Source organism: Crinia signifera, chromosome 5, assembly GCF_055691185.1.
Source record: "Crinia signifera chromosome 5, ASM5569118v1, whole genome shotgun sequence".
Lineage (NCBI taxonomy): Eukaryota > Metazoa > Chordata > Amphibia > Anura > Myobatrachidae > Crinia > Crinia signifera.
The window spans coordinates 302,118,040-302,136,710 of NC_139221.1; the positions used below are offsets into that span (position 1 = coordinate 302,118,040).

At 46.5% G+C, this 18,671-nt stretch overlaps 2 protein-coding genes across 5 annotated transcripts in view; one reads left to right on the forward strand and one right to left on the reverse strand.

Annotated features, from left to right (window-relative positions):
- Positions 1-4,100, forward strand: part of CROT (carnitine O-octanoyltransferase) — a 30,277-nt gene extending 26,177 nt beyond the window's left edge. For both annotated transcript variants that reach the window (XM_083189401.1, XM_083189403.1), the window contains 5 exons: positions 258-381; positions 499-577; positions 1,174-1,267; positions 1,670-1,789; positions 2,179-4,100. In XM_083189401.1, the coding sequence (XP_083045527.1) occupies positions 258-381; positions 499-577; positions 1,174-1,267; positions 1,670-1,789; positions 2,179-2,299 (538 nt within the window). In that variant the 3' untranslated portion in view covers positions 2,300-4,100. The remainder of the gene's footprint in view (positions 1-257; positions 382-498; positions 578-1,173; positions 1,268-1,669; positions 1,790-2,178) is intronic.
- Positions 3,672-18,671, reverse strand: part of LOC146081273 (ATP-dependent translocase ABCB1-like) — a 66,616-nt gene continuing 51,616 nt past the window's right edge. For 2 of the 3 annotated variants that reach the window (XM_083189398.1, XM_083189399.1), the window contains 8 exons: positions 18,383-18,586; positions 16,506-16,606; positions 14,391-14,531; positions 13,773-13,929; positions 12,700-12,897; positions 9,056-9,262; positions 8,121-8,267; positions 3,672-6,929 (listed from right to left, as the gene is read on the reverse strand). In XM_083189398.1, coding sequence (XP_083045524.1) covers positions 6,729-6,929; positions 8,121-8,267; positions 9,056-9,262; positions 12,700-12,897; positions 13,773-13,929; positions 14,391-14,531; positions 16,506-16,606; positions 18,383-18,586 — 1,356 coding nt within the window. In that variant the 3' untranslated portion in view covers positions 3,672-6,728. Of the gene's footprint in view, positions 6,930-8,120; positions 8,268-9,055; positions 9,263-12,699; positions 12,898-13,772; positions 13,930-14,036; positions 14,218-14,390; positions 14,532-16,505; positions 16,607-18,382; positions 18,587-18,671 lie in introns of those variants that run through there. The other variant, XR_014475103.1, reaches the window with a different exon arrangement.

Below are 18,671 nucleotides of genomic sequence, written 5' to 3' on the forward strand. Positions count from 1 at the left end.
TATGTCGTTGTATAAATTTTGCAGAATTGGTGCTCACAAAGCAGCAATTGGTACAGTTTGCTGAAGTGGTTCTCACAAAGCAGCTTTCACACTTGAGGTGTTCTCTCCTAACTGTTAGCCACTTCACACTTAATATACCCATAGGAGTTATACGGGGAAGATATTTTAGTAGTCCGGTGCCAGCTGGTTTATTTTCATACTTTTTTTTTTTTTTCTGTTTGTTAATTCTCTCTTTATTTTGTGATCTTGTGACGCAGCCCCGGTTGCTGTTACGAAACGGCTACAACCAGGGTTTTCTACCACGGTCGCACCGAGACCATGAGACCCTGCACAATGGAAGCGGTGGACTGGTGCCGTGCCATGCTAGATCCCATGTCTAATGTAGGTGCTGGTGTTTAGTTTACACCACTTATTATGTTAGTCGTGTGCTGGTCAGTCCTGATCTTTGCGAGATTGTCAGATCGAGATAACTACAGGGAAATCTATTTGTCTCTACAGCCGGCTCAGCGCCAGGAATTGATGCTCAGAGCGTTTGCAAAGCATAACAAAATCATGAGGGACTGCCAGAATGGGAAAGGTGAGTTACCAACCTCTCCACACTTCCTGATGTGTGTGTATAGCAGGCAGCACCATTACTGTCTGCAGCTGTCCAATCAGGGCAGTGGAATATACTGTTGATATATAAATTGCTTCCACATTGGTGGTCCCATGCGTGTAATGACGCACTACCTTCCCCACACACCTACCGCTTGCATTGTTACCTGTAGCTGCATGCTTCTAGTAATCTGAGTGGTTCTACACTGCGACCACTTCTGTAATCTAATACTGTGCGTGCGTAGTCAAAAGATCGACATGAGGCTTTCACTTTTTTGTGTGTCCTGAATATTGACGTAGTTGACATGGACACGGTCTGTACTGCGTCACCTCACGTGGCTCGCTTCACTCGGCAGACCATTATATTCTCCCACTTCGCCGTAGGGTATGAAATACCGCTTGTCGGCACAAGCTGGCTAAAGAAAACCTCTTAACCAGACGGTGACCATGTCGCACATTTTTGTGCTTTTGGACTGTTATAATCCTTACACTGAATTTCCTGACAACAGAAGTTTTCAAGTTCCTTTGAAGAAAGTTACTCGACAAAATGACTGTATTTTTTGTGTTTTAAACTTGCAGGGTTTGACCGGCACCTACTGGGTCTTCTCCTCATTGCAAAGGAGCAAGGAATTGCCGTCCCGGAACTCTACAGCGACCCGGCTTTCACAAAAAGGTGAAGAACCTGTAGTTACTGCTCACTGTTATCGAGGGACCTATAACCTCAGAGCAGTGGGGCCTCGGGCCTCAAATCCAACTTTGGGTCAATGTGTGTGAAGTTTGTATGTTCTCCCTATGTTTGTGTGGGCTATCCTCCTGATCATGCTGGTAGGTTAACTGACTTCTAATCAGGGGAAGGGGTGGGGGGATAACTTGTAATCAGGTGCACTGAGAAGAGTGGTTGGGTCAACCTTACCTGGGCCCTGTTCAGCTCTTGGCGGCCCTGCTGATGATCCACCAATCATGTTCTTGGATAATCTGGGTCATTGGATGGTATACGTGAAGCATTAGCAATGTGTGTTGTGGTTTAATTTACGTCGACTAGGTTCTTAAATATGATCCCTTATTTTGATTGCAGTGGCGGAGGCGGGAACTTTGTTCTGTCAACTAGCCTTGTTGGCTATACCAGTATCCATGGAGCGGTCGTTCCCATGATACACGACGGATACGGCTTTTTCTACAGAATCCGAGATGACCGGTATGTTAATCAGTCTGCACTTTGTGCAATTTACATTTATGTCAAAGAAATATAAGCCGTCCAATAACCTGTTACAAAGCCTTTGATCTGTATTCAAGCCTAGATCCAAAAAGTAAACCTTACCTGGTATTTATACATGGTGGCATCAGCCATTTTGTGATGAACCAATATTTTTTATAAATGGAGGCTGTTATTCCTCTAGGAACTGGAGATTTCACTGAGGGTATGAGGGAATAAATGTTCATAAACAAAATGGCTGCTGCATAGGTGTTGGGTACATTTTAAAAAATATCTCTGTTTATTGTAATGAATATATGCATACCAGTATATGTGACTTTTTTTATATATATATGTTTTTGACTTTTGGTTTGGTCAATGTGTGTGTTTAGGTTTGTAGCAGCCTGCACTGCTTGGAAGTCCTGCCCGGAGACGGACGCCGACCAACTCCTCCGGACGGTGTTCCAGAACTTTAACGAGATGATCCACCTCATGCACAATGCTCACCTGTAATTGGCAATGGTGAAACGCGTCTGCACTATTCACACGTAATGAACAATGATTTTAGCTAAGCGTTTACAATTCTTACAAAGCAATATTTGTATGTCTAAGCCTGCTACATGCTACGGACAGAGCTAGCTGCATTGTTCTGATGATGATGAGTGTCAATAGATGCACTGCAGCTTTTGCTGTCATTAGCTCCTGTTGTCCTTCATAGTTATATTGGTGACTGGATCGGCCACTGAAAAGGAGGTTTTCTAGACCAAAACCAAACTAAACATTTTCATTCATTCACTGTAAACACAAAGCCTCATTTAGGATGTTACGATATGGGATAAATTCTATTCCATGTGATGAAATTGCGGGTGCGTGTCACTGCAGCAGCGGCCAACACCTTACGGCGGGCTAGATTTGCACTGCTGCTTCATGGGACAAGGAACACTTTTGTGCAATGTGGGGTAATATCAGTCCCTGAAGGGTGCTAATTCATGTTCCGTTTCTGCTGTTGAAACTGCGGCAACACCACATTGCACCCTTCACGTGGAAGTGGATTGACCTCTGTGTTTTGGCACTATATGTATTCCTTAAAGTAAGACGTCTTTGTTCTTACATGGGAAGATAGACGTGTAAAGATGGTATTGCCCTCATCCTCCCCTTTTTATTTATTTTTTAGTAATTTCATATTTTTATTAATTTTTTTAATACAGGGTAATTTCATGGGTTTTTTTTGTTTTTACTGCGTGTACCTGATTCAGTAGTGCACGTGGGCATGCGTTATTTAAAAAAAGAAAGTTGCATTTCGTATATTCTGTGACCAGAATTTTACGTAAATTACACCCATTGTAATGTGATCTATTTTTATAGAAGCTTCAGTCAATGGGAAAAAAAAAAAAAACAGAAAAGTTTTTAGAGCAAATTTTTGCTTTATTTTTTTCATTCTGCTAAATTTTTACCTGTGAAGTGTCACCTCTGAAGCGACTGCTTCATTCAGTTTTTATATGTATATAATATATTTTGGTTTTCATTAACATGGGGCCCTACTGAGTTTTTGACCAGAGTTTGTTTTCCCAATGCCCCATCATCTCGCATTGCAGTTAGCTCTGTCTGTAGCACAACGCAACAATGCAAAACAAATGCAACAATCTGTGCAGGAAACAATGCAGTCTACCCAATGCAACAGCAATGCAATGTCAACAGAAACTCTTACGCCAACCTCGGTCCCAATGTAGCCATGGAAAGAAAAGGTTGTAAAAGAAAAAAAAATTCAAATTGCTAAATGTTTTTAATTTTTTTTTTGTGATTTTGAAAAATTTGAGAACTGTGATTCTTATTGATCTTTAAAGTTAACGTGTCCAAAACTATACCACACTTCAAAGTCTAATGACAATGAATACGCTTATTTATTTAACATTTTACCACGATTGCTTCATCATATCCAAAGTTGGTAATCCTGAACAGTATTTGAATTCTTAGTTTTATATTCGTCTCATTGAGATGATTTCTTTTTAGTTTATTCAGAGTACTTCAGCAATAAAGGCAGCCATTTTGTGACCTGAAGTAATTACCACTACCTGTGCTTGCATGGGCGTTTCTTTCCCCTATAAATATTTCTTGGTACTATACCCCAGCACTGAGGCACGTTGTGCCATTGACCGCTACGAAGTTGACGAGCTGCATTTTAGTTTATGTTGGTTCAGAGTACAAAATGGCTGCCTTTTAAAACACATGGACGTGAACTGCATTTTAATATCTTAGTTGGCAAATTAAAAAATAATACTGAAACTGTTAATGATAAAACATTCCCTTTCTATAAGCTAATGAGTGAAGTGTCTAATTGCTAATTATACACGCATAATCTCACTTTAACATATACAAAAATCTTTCTACTCAGGTCTGGAGGTTTTTACTACTTAAAAATAAAAATATTCCAAAATACAGAATAATCTGTTCTCCAAAATTCTTCTGGTCCCCAACATTTTGGATACGGGATACTCAACCTGTACAGCCATGAGCTGTCACATGTACTTATAGGAAGATACATAAACAGTCTAAATCTTTAGTGTGATTTCCCTCACAATGGTCCTCTATTACTACAACGGGCCTAGTCAACATGTGGCTCTCCAGCAGTTGTTAAACTACAAGTCCCAGCATGCCCTGTTATCGGTTTGCTATTAAGGAATGCTGAAACGGTGACAGGGCATGCTGGGATGTGTAGTTTCATATTAGCTGCAGAGCCACAGGCTGGCCAGGCCTGGAATAGGGTCACCCGGAAGTGGCGATAGATGATCTGTTGTGTCTGTTTTTCACTTTCTGACTGAATGTATTTGAATCTGTATAGATGCAACATCGATGCTGCTTTCTCAGGAGTTGGCCTTGTAGATAAAATGACTTACTGTACTGTAATAATAACAAAACAATTATAGAAAATAAAAATAATTTAAAATAAATTTGCAGTCGTTTGAAGTTATTTCGCTTTGTGTGCTGCATAGTTTCTAAATACAAGAAATAACCCAAAACTTTGCAGAACAATCCTCTACTCTGCCATCTCCTCCATGTGTAGCCTATAGGGTAGAATGGCTTACCACCAATTTCAGATGCCGGTATCTGTGGGGACCCAATGCTTCACGAATTGAGGCAGGTCTCCCTCCTTCATACATTTGGGAGATACTTAATATTTGTGGCTAACCCCTGAAAACTGTTTTCAAGGAAGTAGCTGCACATATACAATGATAAATGGGGCGCACTGTCTCTCTAACACACAAAAATACGGCAGTAGCACCAACACTTCCACATGGTGCACACAGGGAGGGAACACTGCTAGCCCTTCACTGCCCATCACCTGCATGGGTAGAGCAGACTGAGACAGAGGTCAAGCCGCGGGTGACTGATGGGCTGGAGGTGGTGTGGTAAGTGGTGACTTACTGGTCACCTAATGCTGCCCCAATCACTGCAGCTGGCTTATTGGAGGGGTTATGCAGCCACTAAGGAGACAGGTCAGGTGGAGACCTGCCCAGCATACCAATCTGTCCCTGTATGTACTGTCATCTGTCCCTGCATGTACTGTATGTATGTATGCCAATCTGTCCCTGCATGTATGTATGTATGTATCCCAAGATAAGTAAGAAACTGTAAGAGCCATAATGAGGATTCACAGCTGAATCCGTGCACCCCTGAAATAGTCACAAAATCCTAACTTTAATAGTGGAAAACCGTACAGCCATTTATACAGGATTGTATTATAACGGGATGCTCTGATACTGTGTGGCTTGTAGGTCTCAACTGTATTGGGTGTTATGCTGTGTACACACGGGGGCGATAGGGGCTGAAATCGCTGGGAATATGGTCGCTGAGCCACCATATTGCCAGTGACTGGAGTGTGCACCGGCGATAAATCGCCGGGTGCGCGCTCCCGTTTTCAGCCCCTGAATGGTCGCTGGTTGGAGGAACATGCTCCTCTGACCAGATACATCCCCTGCCTCTTCACCCAGCAGTGTTTAAATTTTCATCGGCGACCATCTCTGGTCGCCGATGAAAACGGGACACGGGGCAATATGATTGCTGAGCAATATATTGCCCCGTGTGTACGCACCTTTAGAAGTATGTTCTATGGGCTGTAAAATATACACTGATTGGGATGTAGTTGCCATCCTGACACTCAGGATAGTTATACAAGAGAGCAAGCAAGTAGTTAGCAGGGAGCACTTGGACACTGTTATATCTAAGACATAATTTTTTATTTGTATGCATTAAAATTAATATATTTAAAACTGTGAAATATTAAAAAGATAGAAGTGAGAATAAGTATAGAAAAAAGTGTATCAATGAAAACTCCTGGTTCAGAGTCTGATGTCAGGGGTTGCCTGAAAATTACTCTGAGCAAGCATGGGGAGACTATACAAACTCCACACAGTTAGGACCATGGTTGGAATCAAACCCATGACCTCAGTGCTGTGAGGCAGTAATGCTAACCATTACACAAGCCGTGCCACCATTAAAAAAGATTGTAAAACAAACCCTTTACATAAGTAGTACACACTCACAGATATAGAACAGTGATGAAAAAGCAACAATAGTCAGCATTTCCCTAAATCAGATTCTACATGAGGATACGTAGAGCGGAAGTGAAAGAATATAGAAGACTTTTCTCAGAGGTTTGGCAGAAGGGTGAGTGAGAGACACTGGGGTGCTGACATGTTCTCTCCCTGCTCTGCCTCTGTCACCTCCTGCTTCTGACAGTATTGGTCCTATAATGACACACATCCCTTCAGATCTGAGCAGCCACAAGGACTGGCACAGATGCCTTTTCTCCTCTCTCCGTATTCCTCGTAACCGTGTATGTGGAGCACATGCAACATTTCCAGAATGCGCTTCACTTAGAAGTGCCGTATTTCGAACATTATCAGAACATTCAGATCCGTAAACCGTTTCCACTGTCTCCGTCTCATGTGGATCCCAGCTGTATTGTGACCAGCGAGTGATAGGCCCCTTTCTGCTGCAGCAGCTGTTGATGCGTCCCTTGTTCTACGACTCTCCCATTCTGTATCACCGCGATTTTATCTGCGTTCTGGATGGTAGAGAGCCGGTGGGCGATCACAATACACGTGCGGCCTTCCCGAGCTTTGTCCAGGGCTTCTTGTACAACCTGTAGGGAAAGGCAAAAACATTTACAAGCTGGTGGATTTGGAAACAAATGTAAGATACAGTGACCATCTAACCGCTGTTCCAGAACAGCATCTGCTACACAGATTTATAATTGGTGTTAGCGATGAATGTGAACTGTACCGTGTAGCCAAGTATTCGTCATGTGTGCCCGCTAATGGTGAGACCCTGCAATCAACAGAAGGTCTGTATCCAGACCATAGTCTACTTAAGTTCTTAGAGGGAGGCTTCAAACTCCTAACCAAAATGGCTGCCGGTCCTATTACTGTGCATGTACAGCACCACCTTGTTACTGTGTTAGAGCACCACAATGGGAGATGTACAGTGGGTACCTGTTGTAATTGCTGATGAAGCAACCTCCTTAAAAAAAGAATTGGTACTTGTTTTCTAGCATGGCGCCACCAATTTACATTGTATGGCATCAGGTCTGTGAAATCGGGTCGTATCGCTTCGCATGTGACGCGATTAGACCCCGATTTTGAATTGTACAGCCACCCTGGTGGCTGATTCCTATGTTAAATGCCCCCCCAGACCCGATACGGCCGCACGTATCCTCCGACCTTTTCATACCCCCACTGTCCACGTCGGCGTGGAGTTGATTTTATATAGTGTGGCGAGCCCGAAGCGTGGCGAGCACACGCACATTACTTCACACGTATTTCACGTCCCTGCCACGCTTCGGGCTCGCTGCGCTCGCCACACTATATAAAATCAACTCCACGCCGACGTGGATAGTGGGGTTATGAAAAGGTCAGATGACGCGTACCTCCGCCGCTCGCCACGCTTCGGGTTGGCGTTGATCGTGGTGTTGCGTTAACAATGGGGGGGGGCATTTGACATAATAATTAACCATCAGGGTGGGTATACAATTAAAAATCGGGTCGGGGGGGGGGGGGGCATTTAACATTGTAATCAGCCATCAGGGTGGCTGTACAATGTAAAATCGGGTATAATCGCATCGCATGCCATTGTAATGGAATGCAATGCGACGCGATTTTAAAATTGTATGGTAACTTCTTAAAAAGCCCAAAATCGGATCCCATTGCATACCTTAAGATATGGTATGCGATGGGACCCGACGGGCGCCGTGCTAGGAAACAAGTACCAAATTATTTAATTTATAATCTCAATGTAGTCATAGACAACCAATGCAAAATCCAGATTTCTATCTCACCTTTTCGCTCTCTGTATCCAGAGCTGATGTGGCTTCATCTAGAAGTAGGATTTTGGGTTGACGCACAAAGGCGCGGGCTATAGCGACTCGCTGCTTCTGACCCCCGGAAAGCTGAGTGCCCTTATCTCCAACGCGGGTGTTATATTTCTATGAAAGCAGAGGGAGTGGGTTGGGTGGGAGAGAATCGCAATTAGGTCCAAAAATATATATATATTATATTTAATATCGATATTCATGATGCACAAGGTATGGATGAATTATGTAAAGGTATCATGTCTCAATCTTCTGTATAAAATTATTAATTGTGAATAATACATAGACTTGACTTTAAATCTACATTCGTCTGTTTGTTGAAGTAAAAAGCAGCAGTCATTTTGGGACTGATTCTAGTTTTCTCGCCGCCCCGCAGAATACCAAACATCCCCCCCCCCACACACACACACACACCGCCAGGATACCATGCAAGGGGATGTGTAACGAAAACATCCCCTCGCTTACCTTTGCTGGAGAAATCATTCGATTGGGTGGCCCCGATCACCACCGCCGTCCACCTCCCGCCCCGCACAGTTCCTTGCGAAGGGGAGCTGCACATGTACATAACACCATGCGCAGAGCCCCAAACATCAGAACGGGGCCGAATGAGTTAGAATCACCCCCTTTATTCACAATGGCGCTATGTAGAGTTCTACGTCAGCCCTTGGGATAGATGTATCAAACCTTGGCATGACATAAAGGGCCGGCCAATACCTTCTACCATTGTTATTTACAGCCTGTAAATTGCAGAAGCTTATTGGTTGGTAAATTTATCTCTCCATGCTTTGAAACATCTACCCCCTATATTTTGGAATACTGAGATCACCCCTTACAGGCATGAAGCATGCAGTCAATACCGATGACATATTATACCAGCACGATGAGTCATTACAGAGACTTACATCTGGGAGTGTTTGAATGAAGCTCTGGATATTGGCTGCTTTGGCTGCTCTTTCAATCTCTTCCTGCGGCACCGTCCTGCTGTTATCCCCATAGGCAATGTTCTCCGCTATGCTGCGGTCAAACAAGATGGGCTCCTGGGACACAATGCCCATCTGGGCTCGGAGCCACTGGATGTTCACGCTCTTCACATCACAGCCGTCTACACTCTAAGAGATAGACACACAGATGACTGTAACACAGAGCCTGTAGCTTACACCGCCTCTAAATACAGACGACATAGATTCTGTATGTTGTATCCCATCCATCAGACCTACTGTCCCCGTGTCTGTCTCTCTGTGAAAATGTGTCCCCTGACAATAATCATGAAATGCTTTACCAGTACAGTAATAGCAATGACTTATGGAAGGCAGGAGCTGAGACTCCACCCCCTAGGAGCAACAACAACAAAAAAATTAACAGGTATGGATGACAAACTTAGTGAATAAATATTAGTATGAAGTAGTGGGCACCCCAAGACACAACGGTTCATAATAAGGGAGATAACAGGTGGCGCGCCAGCTATTGGGGGACAACATGTCTCAGCATACCCTGTCCAGGGCCGGATTTGTGCCGAGGCCCGTGAGGCACGGGCCTCAGGGTGGCACAGCAGGCTGACGTTCTTTTAAATAGCAGCATGGCAGAGCGGGTGGGCAGTGACAAGCGGCGCCGCCACGGACATGATTCATCATATGTCGGCGGCAGTGCCGCTCGTCACCCGCCACTGCCCACCTGCTCTGCCATGCAGAGTACATCACCAGCTATCTCCGACGGTCCCCCTGCGCGTTCGGCTCCGCCGCTGGGTGAGCTGAGCTGAATTGCTCTGGCTCACTGCCGCCGGCGTGGAAAGCAGCTAGGCTGAGTAGCGCGAACCTCCCTGCAGTCAGTCAGTGTGAGAGAGACTGACTGGGACTGCACATAAAGTTAATTCACCCTCCCTCCGTCCGGGTCCTCCATACAGTTAGCAGTCCAGACTGCTTTACATTTTTTTGAGGTGGGCTACAGTAAAGTTTGTATGTAATATATATATATATATCTTATATATTTGGCTACATCTGTCACTCAAAGTGTGTGAGTGTGTCTATAACAGGAGGGACACATTGCTCTGTTTCTGGACTTCTCCCTTAATTAATGATTGCCAGCACCTGTGTTGAAGCACCTTTCTAATCAATTAATAACATGTGTGAAACAGGTGATCGCAATCATACATTGGGCGGGATGCTATATAGCAGAAATGCGGTAAAAACCCCGTTTTCGGGGTTTCTACCGCATTTCTATATGCTATATGGCGCCTCCGCAGTGTCAGCGCTGCGGAGGGAATCGCCAGCTAAAGCTGGCGAATCCCTGCAGAAGCCTATGGGCTTCTTACCGCAGCGCTGTTTGAGGGATCCGTCACGGATCCCTCCCAGCGTGCCCTGCGGCCGGCGCCGGGGTCTGCGCATGCGCAGATGGACTCCCGGGTCACAGACCCGGAAGTCCAGTGCCGGCACCGCATCGCAAGGGACAGCTCTTACCGCAAGAGCTGTCCCTTGCATGAATAACGGCATATGTTACAGCATATGCCGTTATTAAAAATGCGATGTCCGGCGAAGGGGGGCCGCGGATGTTATAACATCCCGCCCATTATGAGGGCAGTCCAGAAACAGAGCAATGTGTCCCTCCTGGAGAGGGTCATGTTGGGAGGTATGTGACTGACTCACATGACAGAGAACCAGCCCAGTGAGCCCACAGTGCCAGACATCCTCTGACTCCCCATGTTGCCCAGCAAAGACACTGCACCAGTGTCTCAAAATCTCATGTCAACCAATGAAAAAGGTTGACATGAGATTTTGAGATTTATTTTTCATTTTTTGAATGTTCTCATATGTCAACATGGACACCAATGAAATGCCACACTTATGTCAACATTTACATGTGTTGACCTTTCTGTGTTGATTTTTTCTTGTGGCGATTCACGGCACCCCCCCATGCGACCACCCCCTCCCGTGATTCGCGGCACCACCCCACCCTGTGACCCCCCCTCCCGCGATTCGCCGCCAACCCCCCCCCCTCCCACGATTTGCGGCAACCCCCGCGACACACCCCTCCTGCGGTTCGCGGCAACCCCCCGCGCCCTCCCTCCTGCGATTCGCGGCAACCCCCTGCGCCCCCCCTCCCGCGATTCATAGCTGGAGTGTCAAGGTTAGCCATCAAGGTTCTAGAAGATAATAGATAGTATCAGACTGGTTGCCATAGCAACATCCCATCTGAAATAGAACTCTTATCTTAGTAAATTTCCCCCAAAGTATAGTGAGGGCTCAACAAACATGAAAAGAACCCATTTCCCAGTTACAGCACTGAAAATAAATGAAATGTTGGAGAAAGATTAAAGACGAAAAAGTACCAACCTCCACTGAGGTCCTGCCTGCTACTCTGGCCTGCTCCAACCGGGGACATCACCAAAACTGCATCCTTTATCTTAGTGCCCACACACTAGAACGATTTTTGTGCCGATTGGCTGATTTATCGGAAATCGGGCAATTGGCCCAAAAAACGTTCTAGTGTGTGGGCACTAAGATAAAGGATGTTTACCGATAATCGGTCGAAAATCGGCCGTTTTTTGTCCGATGCACGCTCCCGTGTGGATTTTTAGCTGAATCTTCTGATCTTACGTGCTGCACAAAAGATCAGAAGATTTAACAAAAGATCCATAGGAACGCACACGGGATCTTAAGAAAAATCTTTGGTGAAGATGTGCACTTGCCTGAAATCTTTTGTCCAGGGCGGAAAAAAGATTTTAAGGCTAATTTATGCGCACATCTTACGATCGCAGATCTTTCTAGTGTGTGGGCACCTTACTCTGCATGACTGTAGACGTTTAAGTCTGTAAAATCCTTCACTTTGCCCTCTAAGCCCAAACTCCTAGATATGGACACTAACATCACCCATTTTCCACTCACACTGTTGAAGTGAACAGGAAAATTAGCGATGTTACTGTACAGCAGAGTTGCCGACCCTCCCGGAATTTCCGGGAGTCTCCCGAAAATCGGGTCACCCTCCCGGCCCCCCGGAAGGGTGGGCAACCCTCCCGGATTCAGGGGGGACCCCCGCTGTCCCCTGGATCGCGGCATTAAAATGCCGCAATCCTCGGGTCTCAGAGGAGGGGGCGGAGCTAAAATGACACAATCGCGTCATTTTAGCCACGCCCCCTCCACGGAGATCCCTGAATTAGCTGGTTTACCAACGTGGGGTGGGGCTTAGTGACGTCACACTTAAGCCCCGCCCCCTGAGCTGCTGCTGAAACTCTCCTCTCCGGGCTTCTCCCGGAGAGGAGAATAATAAAGTCGGCAACCCTGCTGTACAGTATGGATGAGGAACCTTCGGACCTCCAGCTGTTGTCGAACTCCACATCCCAGCATGCCCTGCAACAGTTTTAGTATGGCCAACGAGCAAAGCTGAAGCAAGGCATGTTGGGATGTGCAGTTCAACAGTTCAACAACAGCTGGAGGGCCGAAGGTTCCGCATCTCTGCTGTACAGCATATAACGTGTATTTAAACATAGTGGAACAGAATTTATCCTGCACCCTGGGTGTGAGTGCAGTTGTAGAAGCACTGGGACACAAGTTACCACTTGTCCGTCTTGTGGGTCGTAGAATCTCTCCAGGAGCTGGACAGTGGTGCTTTTCCCACATCCACTGCTGCCCACAAGTGCCAGGGTTTCACCTTTCCCCACACTGATGTCCAGTCCCTGGAGCACTGACACCTCCAGCCTGGTTGGGTAATTGAAGTGAACTCCTCTGAACAGGACATTGCCTTCACATTGTGACTAGAATAGATGAACAACATGAGATTTGTCAAAACATGGGATGCTTTGATGAACGCCTATTACATGGTAAAGATTAGATATTATACTTTATTCAATGGCTATTTGTCTATTAAATGCACTATTTCTGTGGATAATAAGGACTTATGATCTCAGGCCTGTGTGACAGCAATGCTAACTTTGAGTGGCACGGTTGGCATAGTGGTTAGTAATATTGCCTCACAGACCTGAGGTCACGAGTTCAGATTCAGATCAGGAACTATCTGTGTGGAACGTCTATGTTTGTGTATATTTATGGTAATTAGACTTCCTTCCGTACTCCATAAACATACAAGTATGTTATTTGGCTTCTGGGAAAGCTGTTGTGAAACTACACATCCCAGCATGCCTTGCCATAGTTTTAGCATTCCTTAATACCAAAACTGTGGCAAGGCATGATGGGACTTGTAGTTTCACAACAGCTGAAGGGCCATAGATTGGACATGACTGATATAAATAATTACTACAAAATAATGACTAAATAATATTCTGTGTAATAGAGATTGATCGTACTGTGGATAGCAATGTGGGTTTGCAATTATGAATTTATCAGAAGACAGAGATTTCCTGGCCAATTTGTTGGTTGTGTGGTGGCCAGCTTGTGTGACTTCATGAGTCACGCAGCTAGGCGATGGTGTCAGGTGACCCGGTGGTGCATCCTAGGATACATCTCTGATCAGCAATGCAAGCAGAAGGTGTGGTGCCTCATTAACATAGTATTGCTGCTTCCCGCTGTAAGAAGCAGAGATAGCCCCTCCCACCACCTCAGAATCAGGTGCACAGTAATAGAAATAACAATCCGCCGTACTTGGGAACACGTCGTGTCTGGGGTTACTTACAGGTTTCTTCCCATCGGTGCTGTAACTGTCTATGAGGGGCACCTTATCCAGGAGGTGAAAAATACGAGCCGCTGACAATTTAGCCTTAGCGTAGTCTGGAGCAAAGGAACTGGTCTGGCCCAAAGCCATCGCCCCAAATACAATGGCCGCAAACACCCTGAAATAAAGCAACTTGTCAAGATCAAGGGTGATGTTGATTCAGTAAGTTTCCTGCCCACAGCCCACTACTATGCAAATAGAGAAGACAAATGTTATAGTCCATACATTCATACAGATGTCGGGGTGACTCAGACAGGCTGCAGCTGTAATCTGCCATGGTGCACTATTAAGCGGACATCGTCCTTCAGAGCAACTCTACGGTTGCTTGCCGATGTCAGAGGAGCGCCACCTCCTTGGATCACCATGCAGTTCCTTCCTGCATCTGCCTGCGGTGACAATCCGTCTTCTGTTGGGAAAAGTGTGTCCCCAATGACTTACTTGCGTCCACCTGTGACGCAGGCCTATACATTTTTGTCGCTGTGCATTCACCCCACAATGTAATGAATCCCCATGCATATAAATCAGCATTGAATGCGACACAGTTACTTAGCACTTACAAGAAAAAGCAACAATACTCACAGAAACACGTTCTCAAAGGTCATGTGTCCTTCTGCCACTAGATACGCCCCAAACCGAAAATTCCCAGCGTACGCAAAGAACATGATTGCCTGAGACAGGCCATAGGTGAAGCCCTGCATGTGTGCGTTCTTTATAGAGTTCCTGAAACACACAACAATGGGAATAGTGTACTCTCACATACAGTACATAAGACACATACGGAAGATCTAAAAGACACACACAAACCTAATATCTGAGAGGGTACAAACAGACTATTTTGAACTAATAGGAATGGTAAAGAAAATCATACACTGTGGTCCTTATTCTGGTTGACTCGCTCGGATGCGAATTTGCATCCTTGAGAGTCACCCTAACCCCACCTTGTGAATGGTTAGCCGGCGCCACCCATTCGCAAGCGGGATTCATTCGCAAGGCTTGCGAATGGATGTTTTACATGTACATCCAGTGGGAACTTCCCCAATCTTTCAATGGTCCAGACCATCCTTACATATGCTTATTGAAGTGCAGGGAATTGGACGGGCAGGTGACATCATACCCTCCAACATGACCCATTCCATTAGGTATAAAATGCTCTATTCCTGGACTTCCCTGCCAGCGGCAGTTACAGATGTGAGCATGCAGCACATTCCAATATTCAAAAAGGGGAGCCACACCTACTGCCACCCCAAACATCACTGACAGTTGATGTGACCCCCCCTTTGAATATTGGACTGTGCTGGAGCCCCACCTCTGTAACTGCCACTGGCAGGGAAGTCCAGGAACAGAGCATTTTGTACCTACTGGAATGGGTCATGTTGGAGGGTATGGGTGACATCTGTCAGCTGTCCGCCCACCCCCCCCCCCCCCGCACATGTACCACGGCCGCATTAGCATGTGTACGCCCTGCGTTTCCATGGGAACGCCCACGAAACACTGGGTGTTCACATATGCTAATGGCCCAGCCCGGCACCCCCACGCCCCCCTCCACCCCCCGCTCGCAAAGCTGGGTGCGGGCACTTGGCAAATAGACTTTTCAACTAGCGTATACACAGAAATGCTGCTAACGCATACGCAAAACATCGGTCCCCGTGCGAACGAGCGGGCGCTGCAAATGAACCAGAATAAGGGCCGGTATACAATGTTTTCTTAGTGAGACTGCTCCTAAGCTGACATGTATATTGGGTTAGCCGTGTTCAGAGTCGGTGCGGGGTCCTTTCAACACCTGAAATAGGTCAACATGGGTAAGGTCTACAGGGTCGGAAGATCGACACAAGCATTAGATCAACAATGGGAATGTCGACAGTCAAAATGTCGACATCAATTTTTCACTTTATTTTTGTGAGAACCGTTATTTGCCGACAGGCGGTATTTCATGCCCTACCATCCACTACGGAGTGGGGGGAGAATTAAACCAGAAGAGGGACGTGGTACACTTAGATGGTGTCCATGTCGGCTGTGGCAACATTCAGGACAAAAAAATGTGCAAAACTCATATTGAACTTTTGACTGTCTACCTATGCTTGTGTCGACATTCGGACCCAGTTGACCTTAGCCATGTCGACATACTTCAGGTGTCGACTTATGGCCGGTCGACCTTCAGTGGTCGACCCAATGACCCATACCCCTGCATTCAGCATCAGCGTGGAATGTCGCGCTCGGTGTCAGCAGGGAATATACAGTCACAAACTGGGATCGTAGATATTTCCTCCATAAATAGCAGAATCCCAGCACACGGTCATCCCCATACAGTATACAGGGAATTATCATTATTCCAATGTGATGTGCGGTCCTGTGCGCACAGCAGGTCTTGGCTGGGATCGCATGCGATATATTGCATGCGGAAGGACCACATACCATATATCGCATGCGATCCTGCCGCAAGGGGGGGATTGTGTGCAACGTCTCAGAGGAGATGCGGCGAGATAGAAAGTTACGCTTTTTTCACACAGATTGGTTCCACGTATCAGGGAAAATTGGTTCCCCGGTATTAGTGATCAGCTGCAGGTCATCCCTTGTGTTCTGCAAAGTCACATGGCGCTCACTAATTACCATAGGAGCCATGTTCTATAGGGGCTCTGAGTGTGCGCTGCGTATTACCTTATTGTATGAAATAATCCATACTCTGCCTGTCATTACCTGTACGGTCCCTCCAGGGTCCTCTCATACATGCTCTCAAATCTCTTCTCCCGAGTTAAAGAAACAACTGTACGAATATTTTCAACAGCGTCAATGGCCACCTAAGGGGCAAATTTGAGAAAATTGATCAGTTTATTGGCTAAACACAAATGTAATTTACACCAATAGTTGTCCATACCACGTGCACCCAGTGCTATTTTACAGCAGGAACCAGCAGGAACTCAGTTCCTGAACCTCTAATTAAATATGACATCATCAGGAACTGAAAATGTACTTTTCATAAGATAAGTTTTATTTTAAAGTCACCTGTGAGTGCCTTTGTTTCTAAGTACAATAGACTGGTGGTGTAGGTTTGTTAGGGGGTGACAGACTGGTGGTGTGGGTGTGTTAGGCCATTTTTTGGAAACATTTCCAGGGCCACTATAAATTCTTAATCTGCCTTTAACACCAGGGAAGGACGTTGTAGTGAAATTAGCATAAAGTTGCAGACACAACTGCAATTAAAGACAAGTACGACTGCAACTGTGTCCAATTAGGAATGAGGTGGTTCCTACCCCTTCAATAGACCACACCCCCTCAACAGACCCCACCAACATAAGGGCTGCTTTCAGAAATTTCCCAGGCTGGATTTTCATCTCAATCCACCCTGCTTGAGTTGGAGTAGGAAAATGACTGTAGGCCGAATTAAAAACACCACAGGAGGCCCAAAGGGTGGCCCAGCAATCCCAGGTCCGGCTCCTGAGGTACCTGTTCTGCATTAGGAAAGCTTTGGGCCAGCCTGTACAGCACTTACAGAGAATCCTGACATATAGCACCATCCGGCTCATGTATACAGGAGTCTGACAGTATATACATGAGTGCGGCAGGATGTCACCTGCTAATCTGGTGATATCACTGGTGTCACTGCGGGGGAGGCCCTGCTGCCGCACTAGCACACTGCATAAGAGGACATGGACACATCACATGAGGGGGAGGCCCTGCTGCCACACCATCACACTGCATGAGAGGACAGGGACACATCACATGAGCGGGAGGCCCTGCTGCCGCACCAGCACACTGCATGAGAGGACAGGGACACATCACATGAGGGGGAGGCCCTGCTGCCGCACTAGCACACTGCATAAGAGGACATGGACACATCACATGAGGGGAGGCCCTGCTGCCGCACCACTAGCACACTGCATAAGAGGACATGGACACATCACATGAGGGGGAGGCCCTGCTGCCGCACCAGCACACTGCATGAGAGGACATGGACACATCACATGAGGGGGAGGCCCTGCTGCCGCACCAGCACACTGCACAAGAGGACAGGGACACATCACATGAGGGGAGGCCCTGCTGCCACACCAGAACACTGCATAAGAGGACAGGGACACATCACACGAGTGGGAGGCCATGTTGCCGCACCAGCACACTGCATGAGAGGACATGGACACATCACATGAGGGGGAGGCCCTGCTGCCGCACCAGCACACTGCACAAGAGGACAGGGACACATCACATGAGTGGGAGGCCCTGCTGCCACACCAGCACACTGCATGAGAGGACAGGGACACACCACATGAGGGGAGGCCCTGCTGCCGCACCAGCACACTGCACAAGAGGACAGGGACACATCACATGAGGGGAGGCCATGTTGCTGCACCAGCACACTGCATGAGAGGACAGGGACACATCACATGAGCGGGAGGCCCTGCTGCCGCACCAGCACACTGCATGAGAGGACAGGGACACATCACATGAGGGGGAGGCCCTGCTGCCGCACCAGCACACTGCATGAGAGGACAGGGACACACCACATGAAGCGGAGGCCATCTTGCTCGGTCATACTTCCAGGACTGGGAAAGAGCAGCGTGCGACTGCAGTGTACTCACTTTTCCCGCTACTTCCAAATCAGCTCTGTCTTTCTTTGCATGCCCAATAAATACTTTCATCCTGATAACGGTAGAAATGAACAGAACTGGTACGATTACCAGCATCAGAAGGGTCAGCTGCCAGCCATAGATAAGTGATATAATAATGGCAGTGCCCATATTTGCCATGTTCTGGGTAAGCATTGCTAGCCTGGCTCCTGTTGCCTACAATAGATAACAGATACAGCAACACATTCAGTTCATTTGTAATTAGACCATACATAAACCCTATGTGAATGCATACAGCACA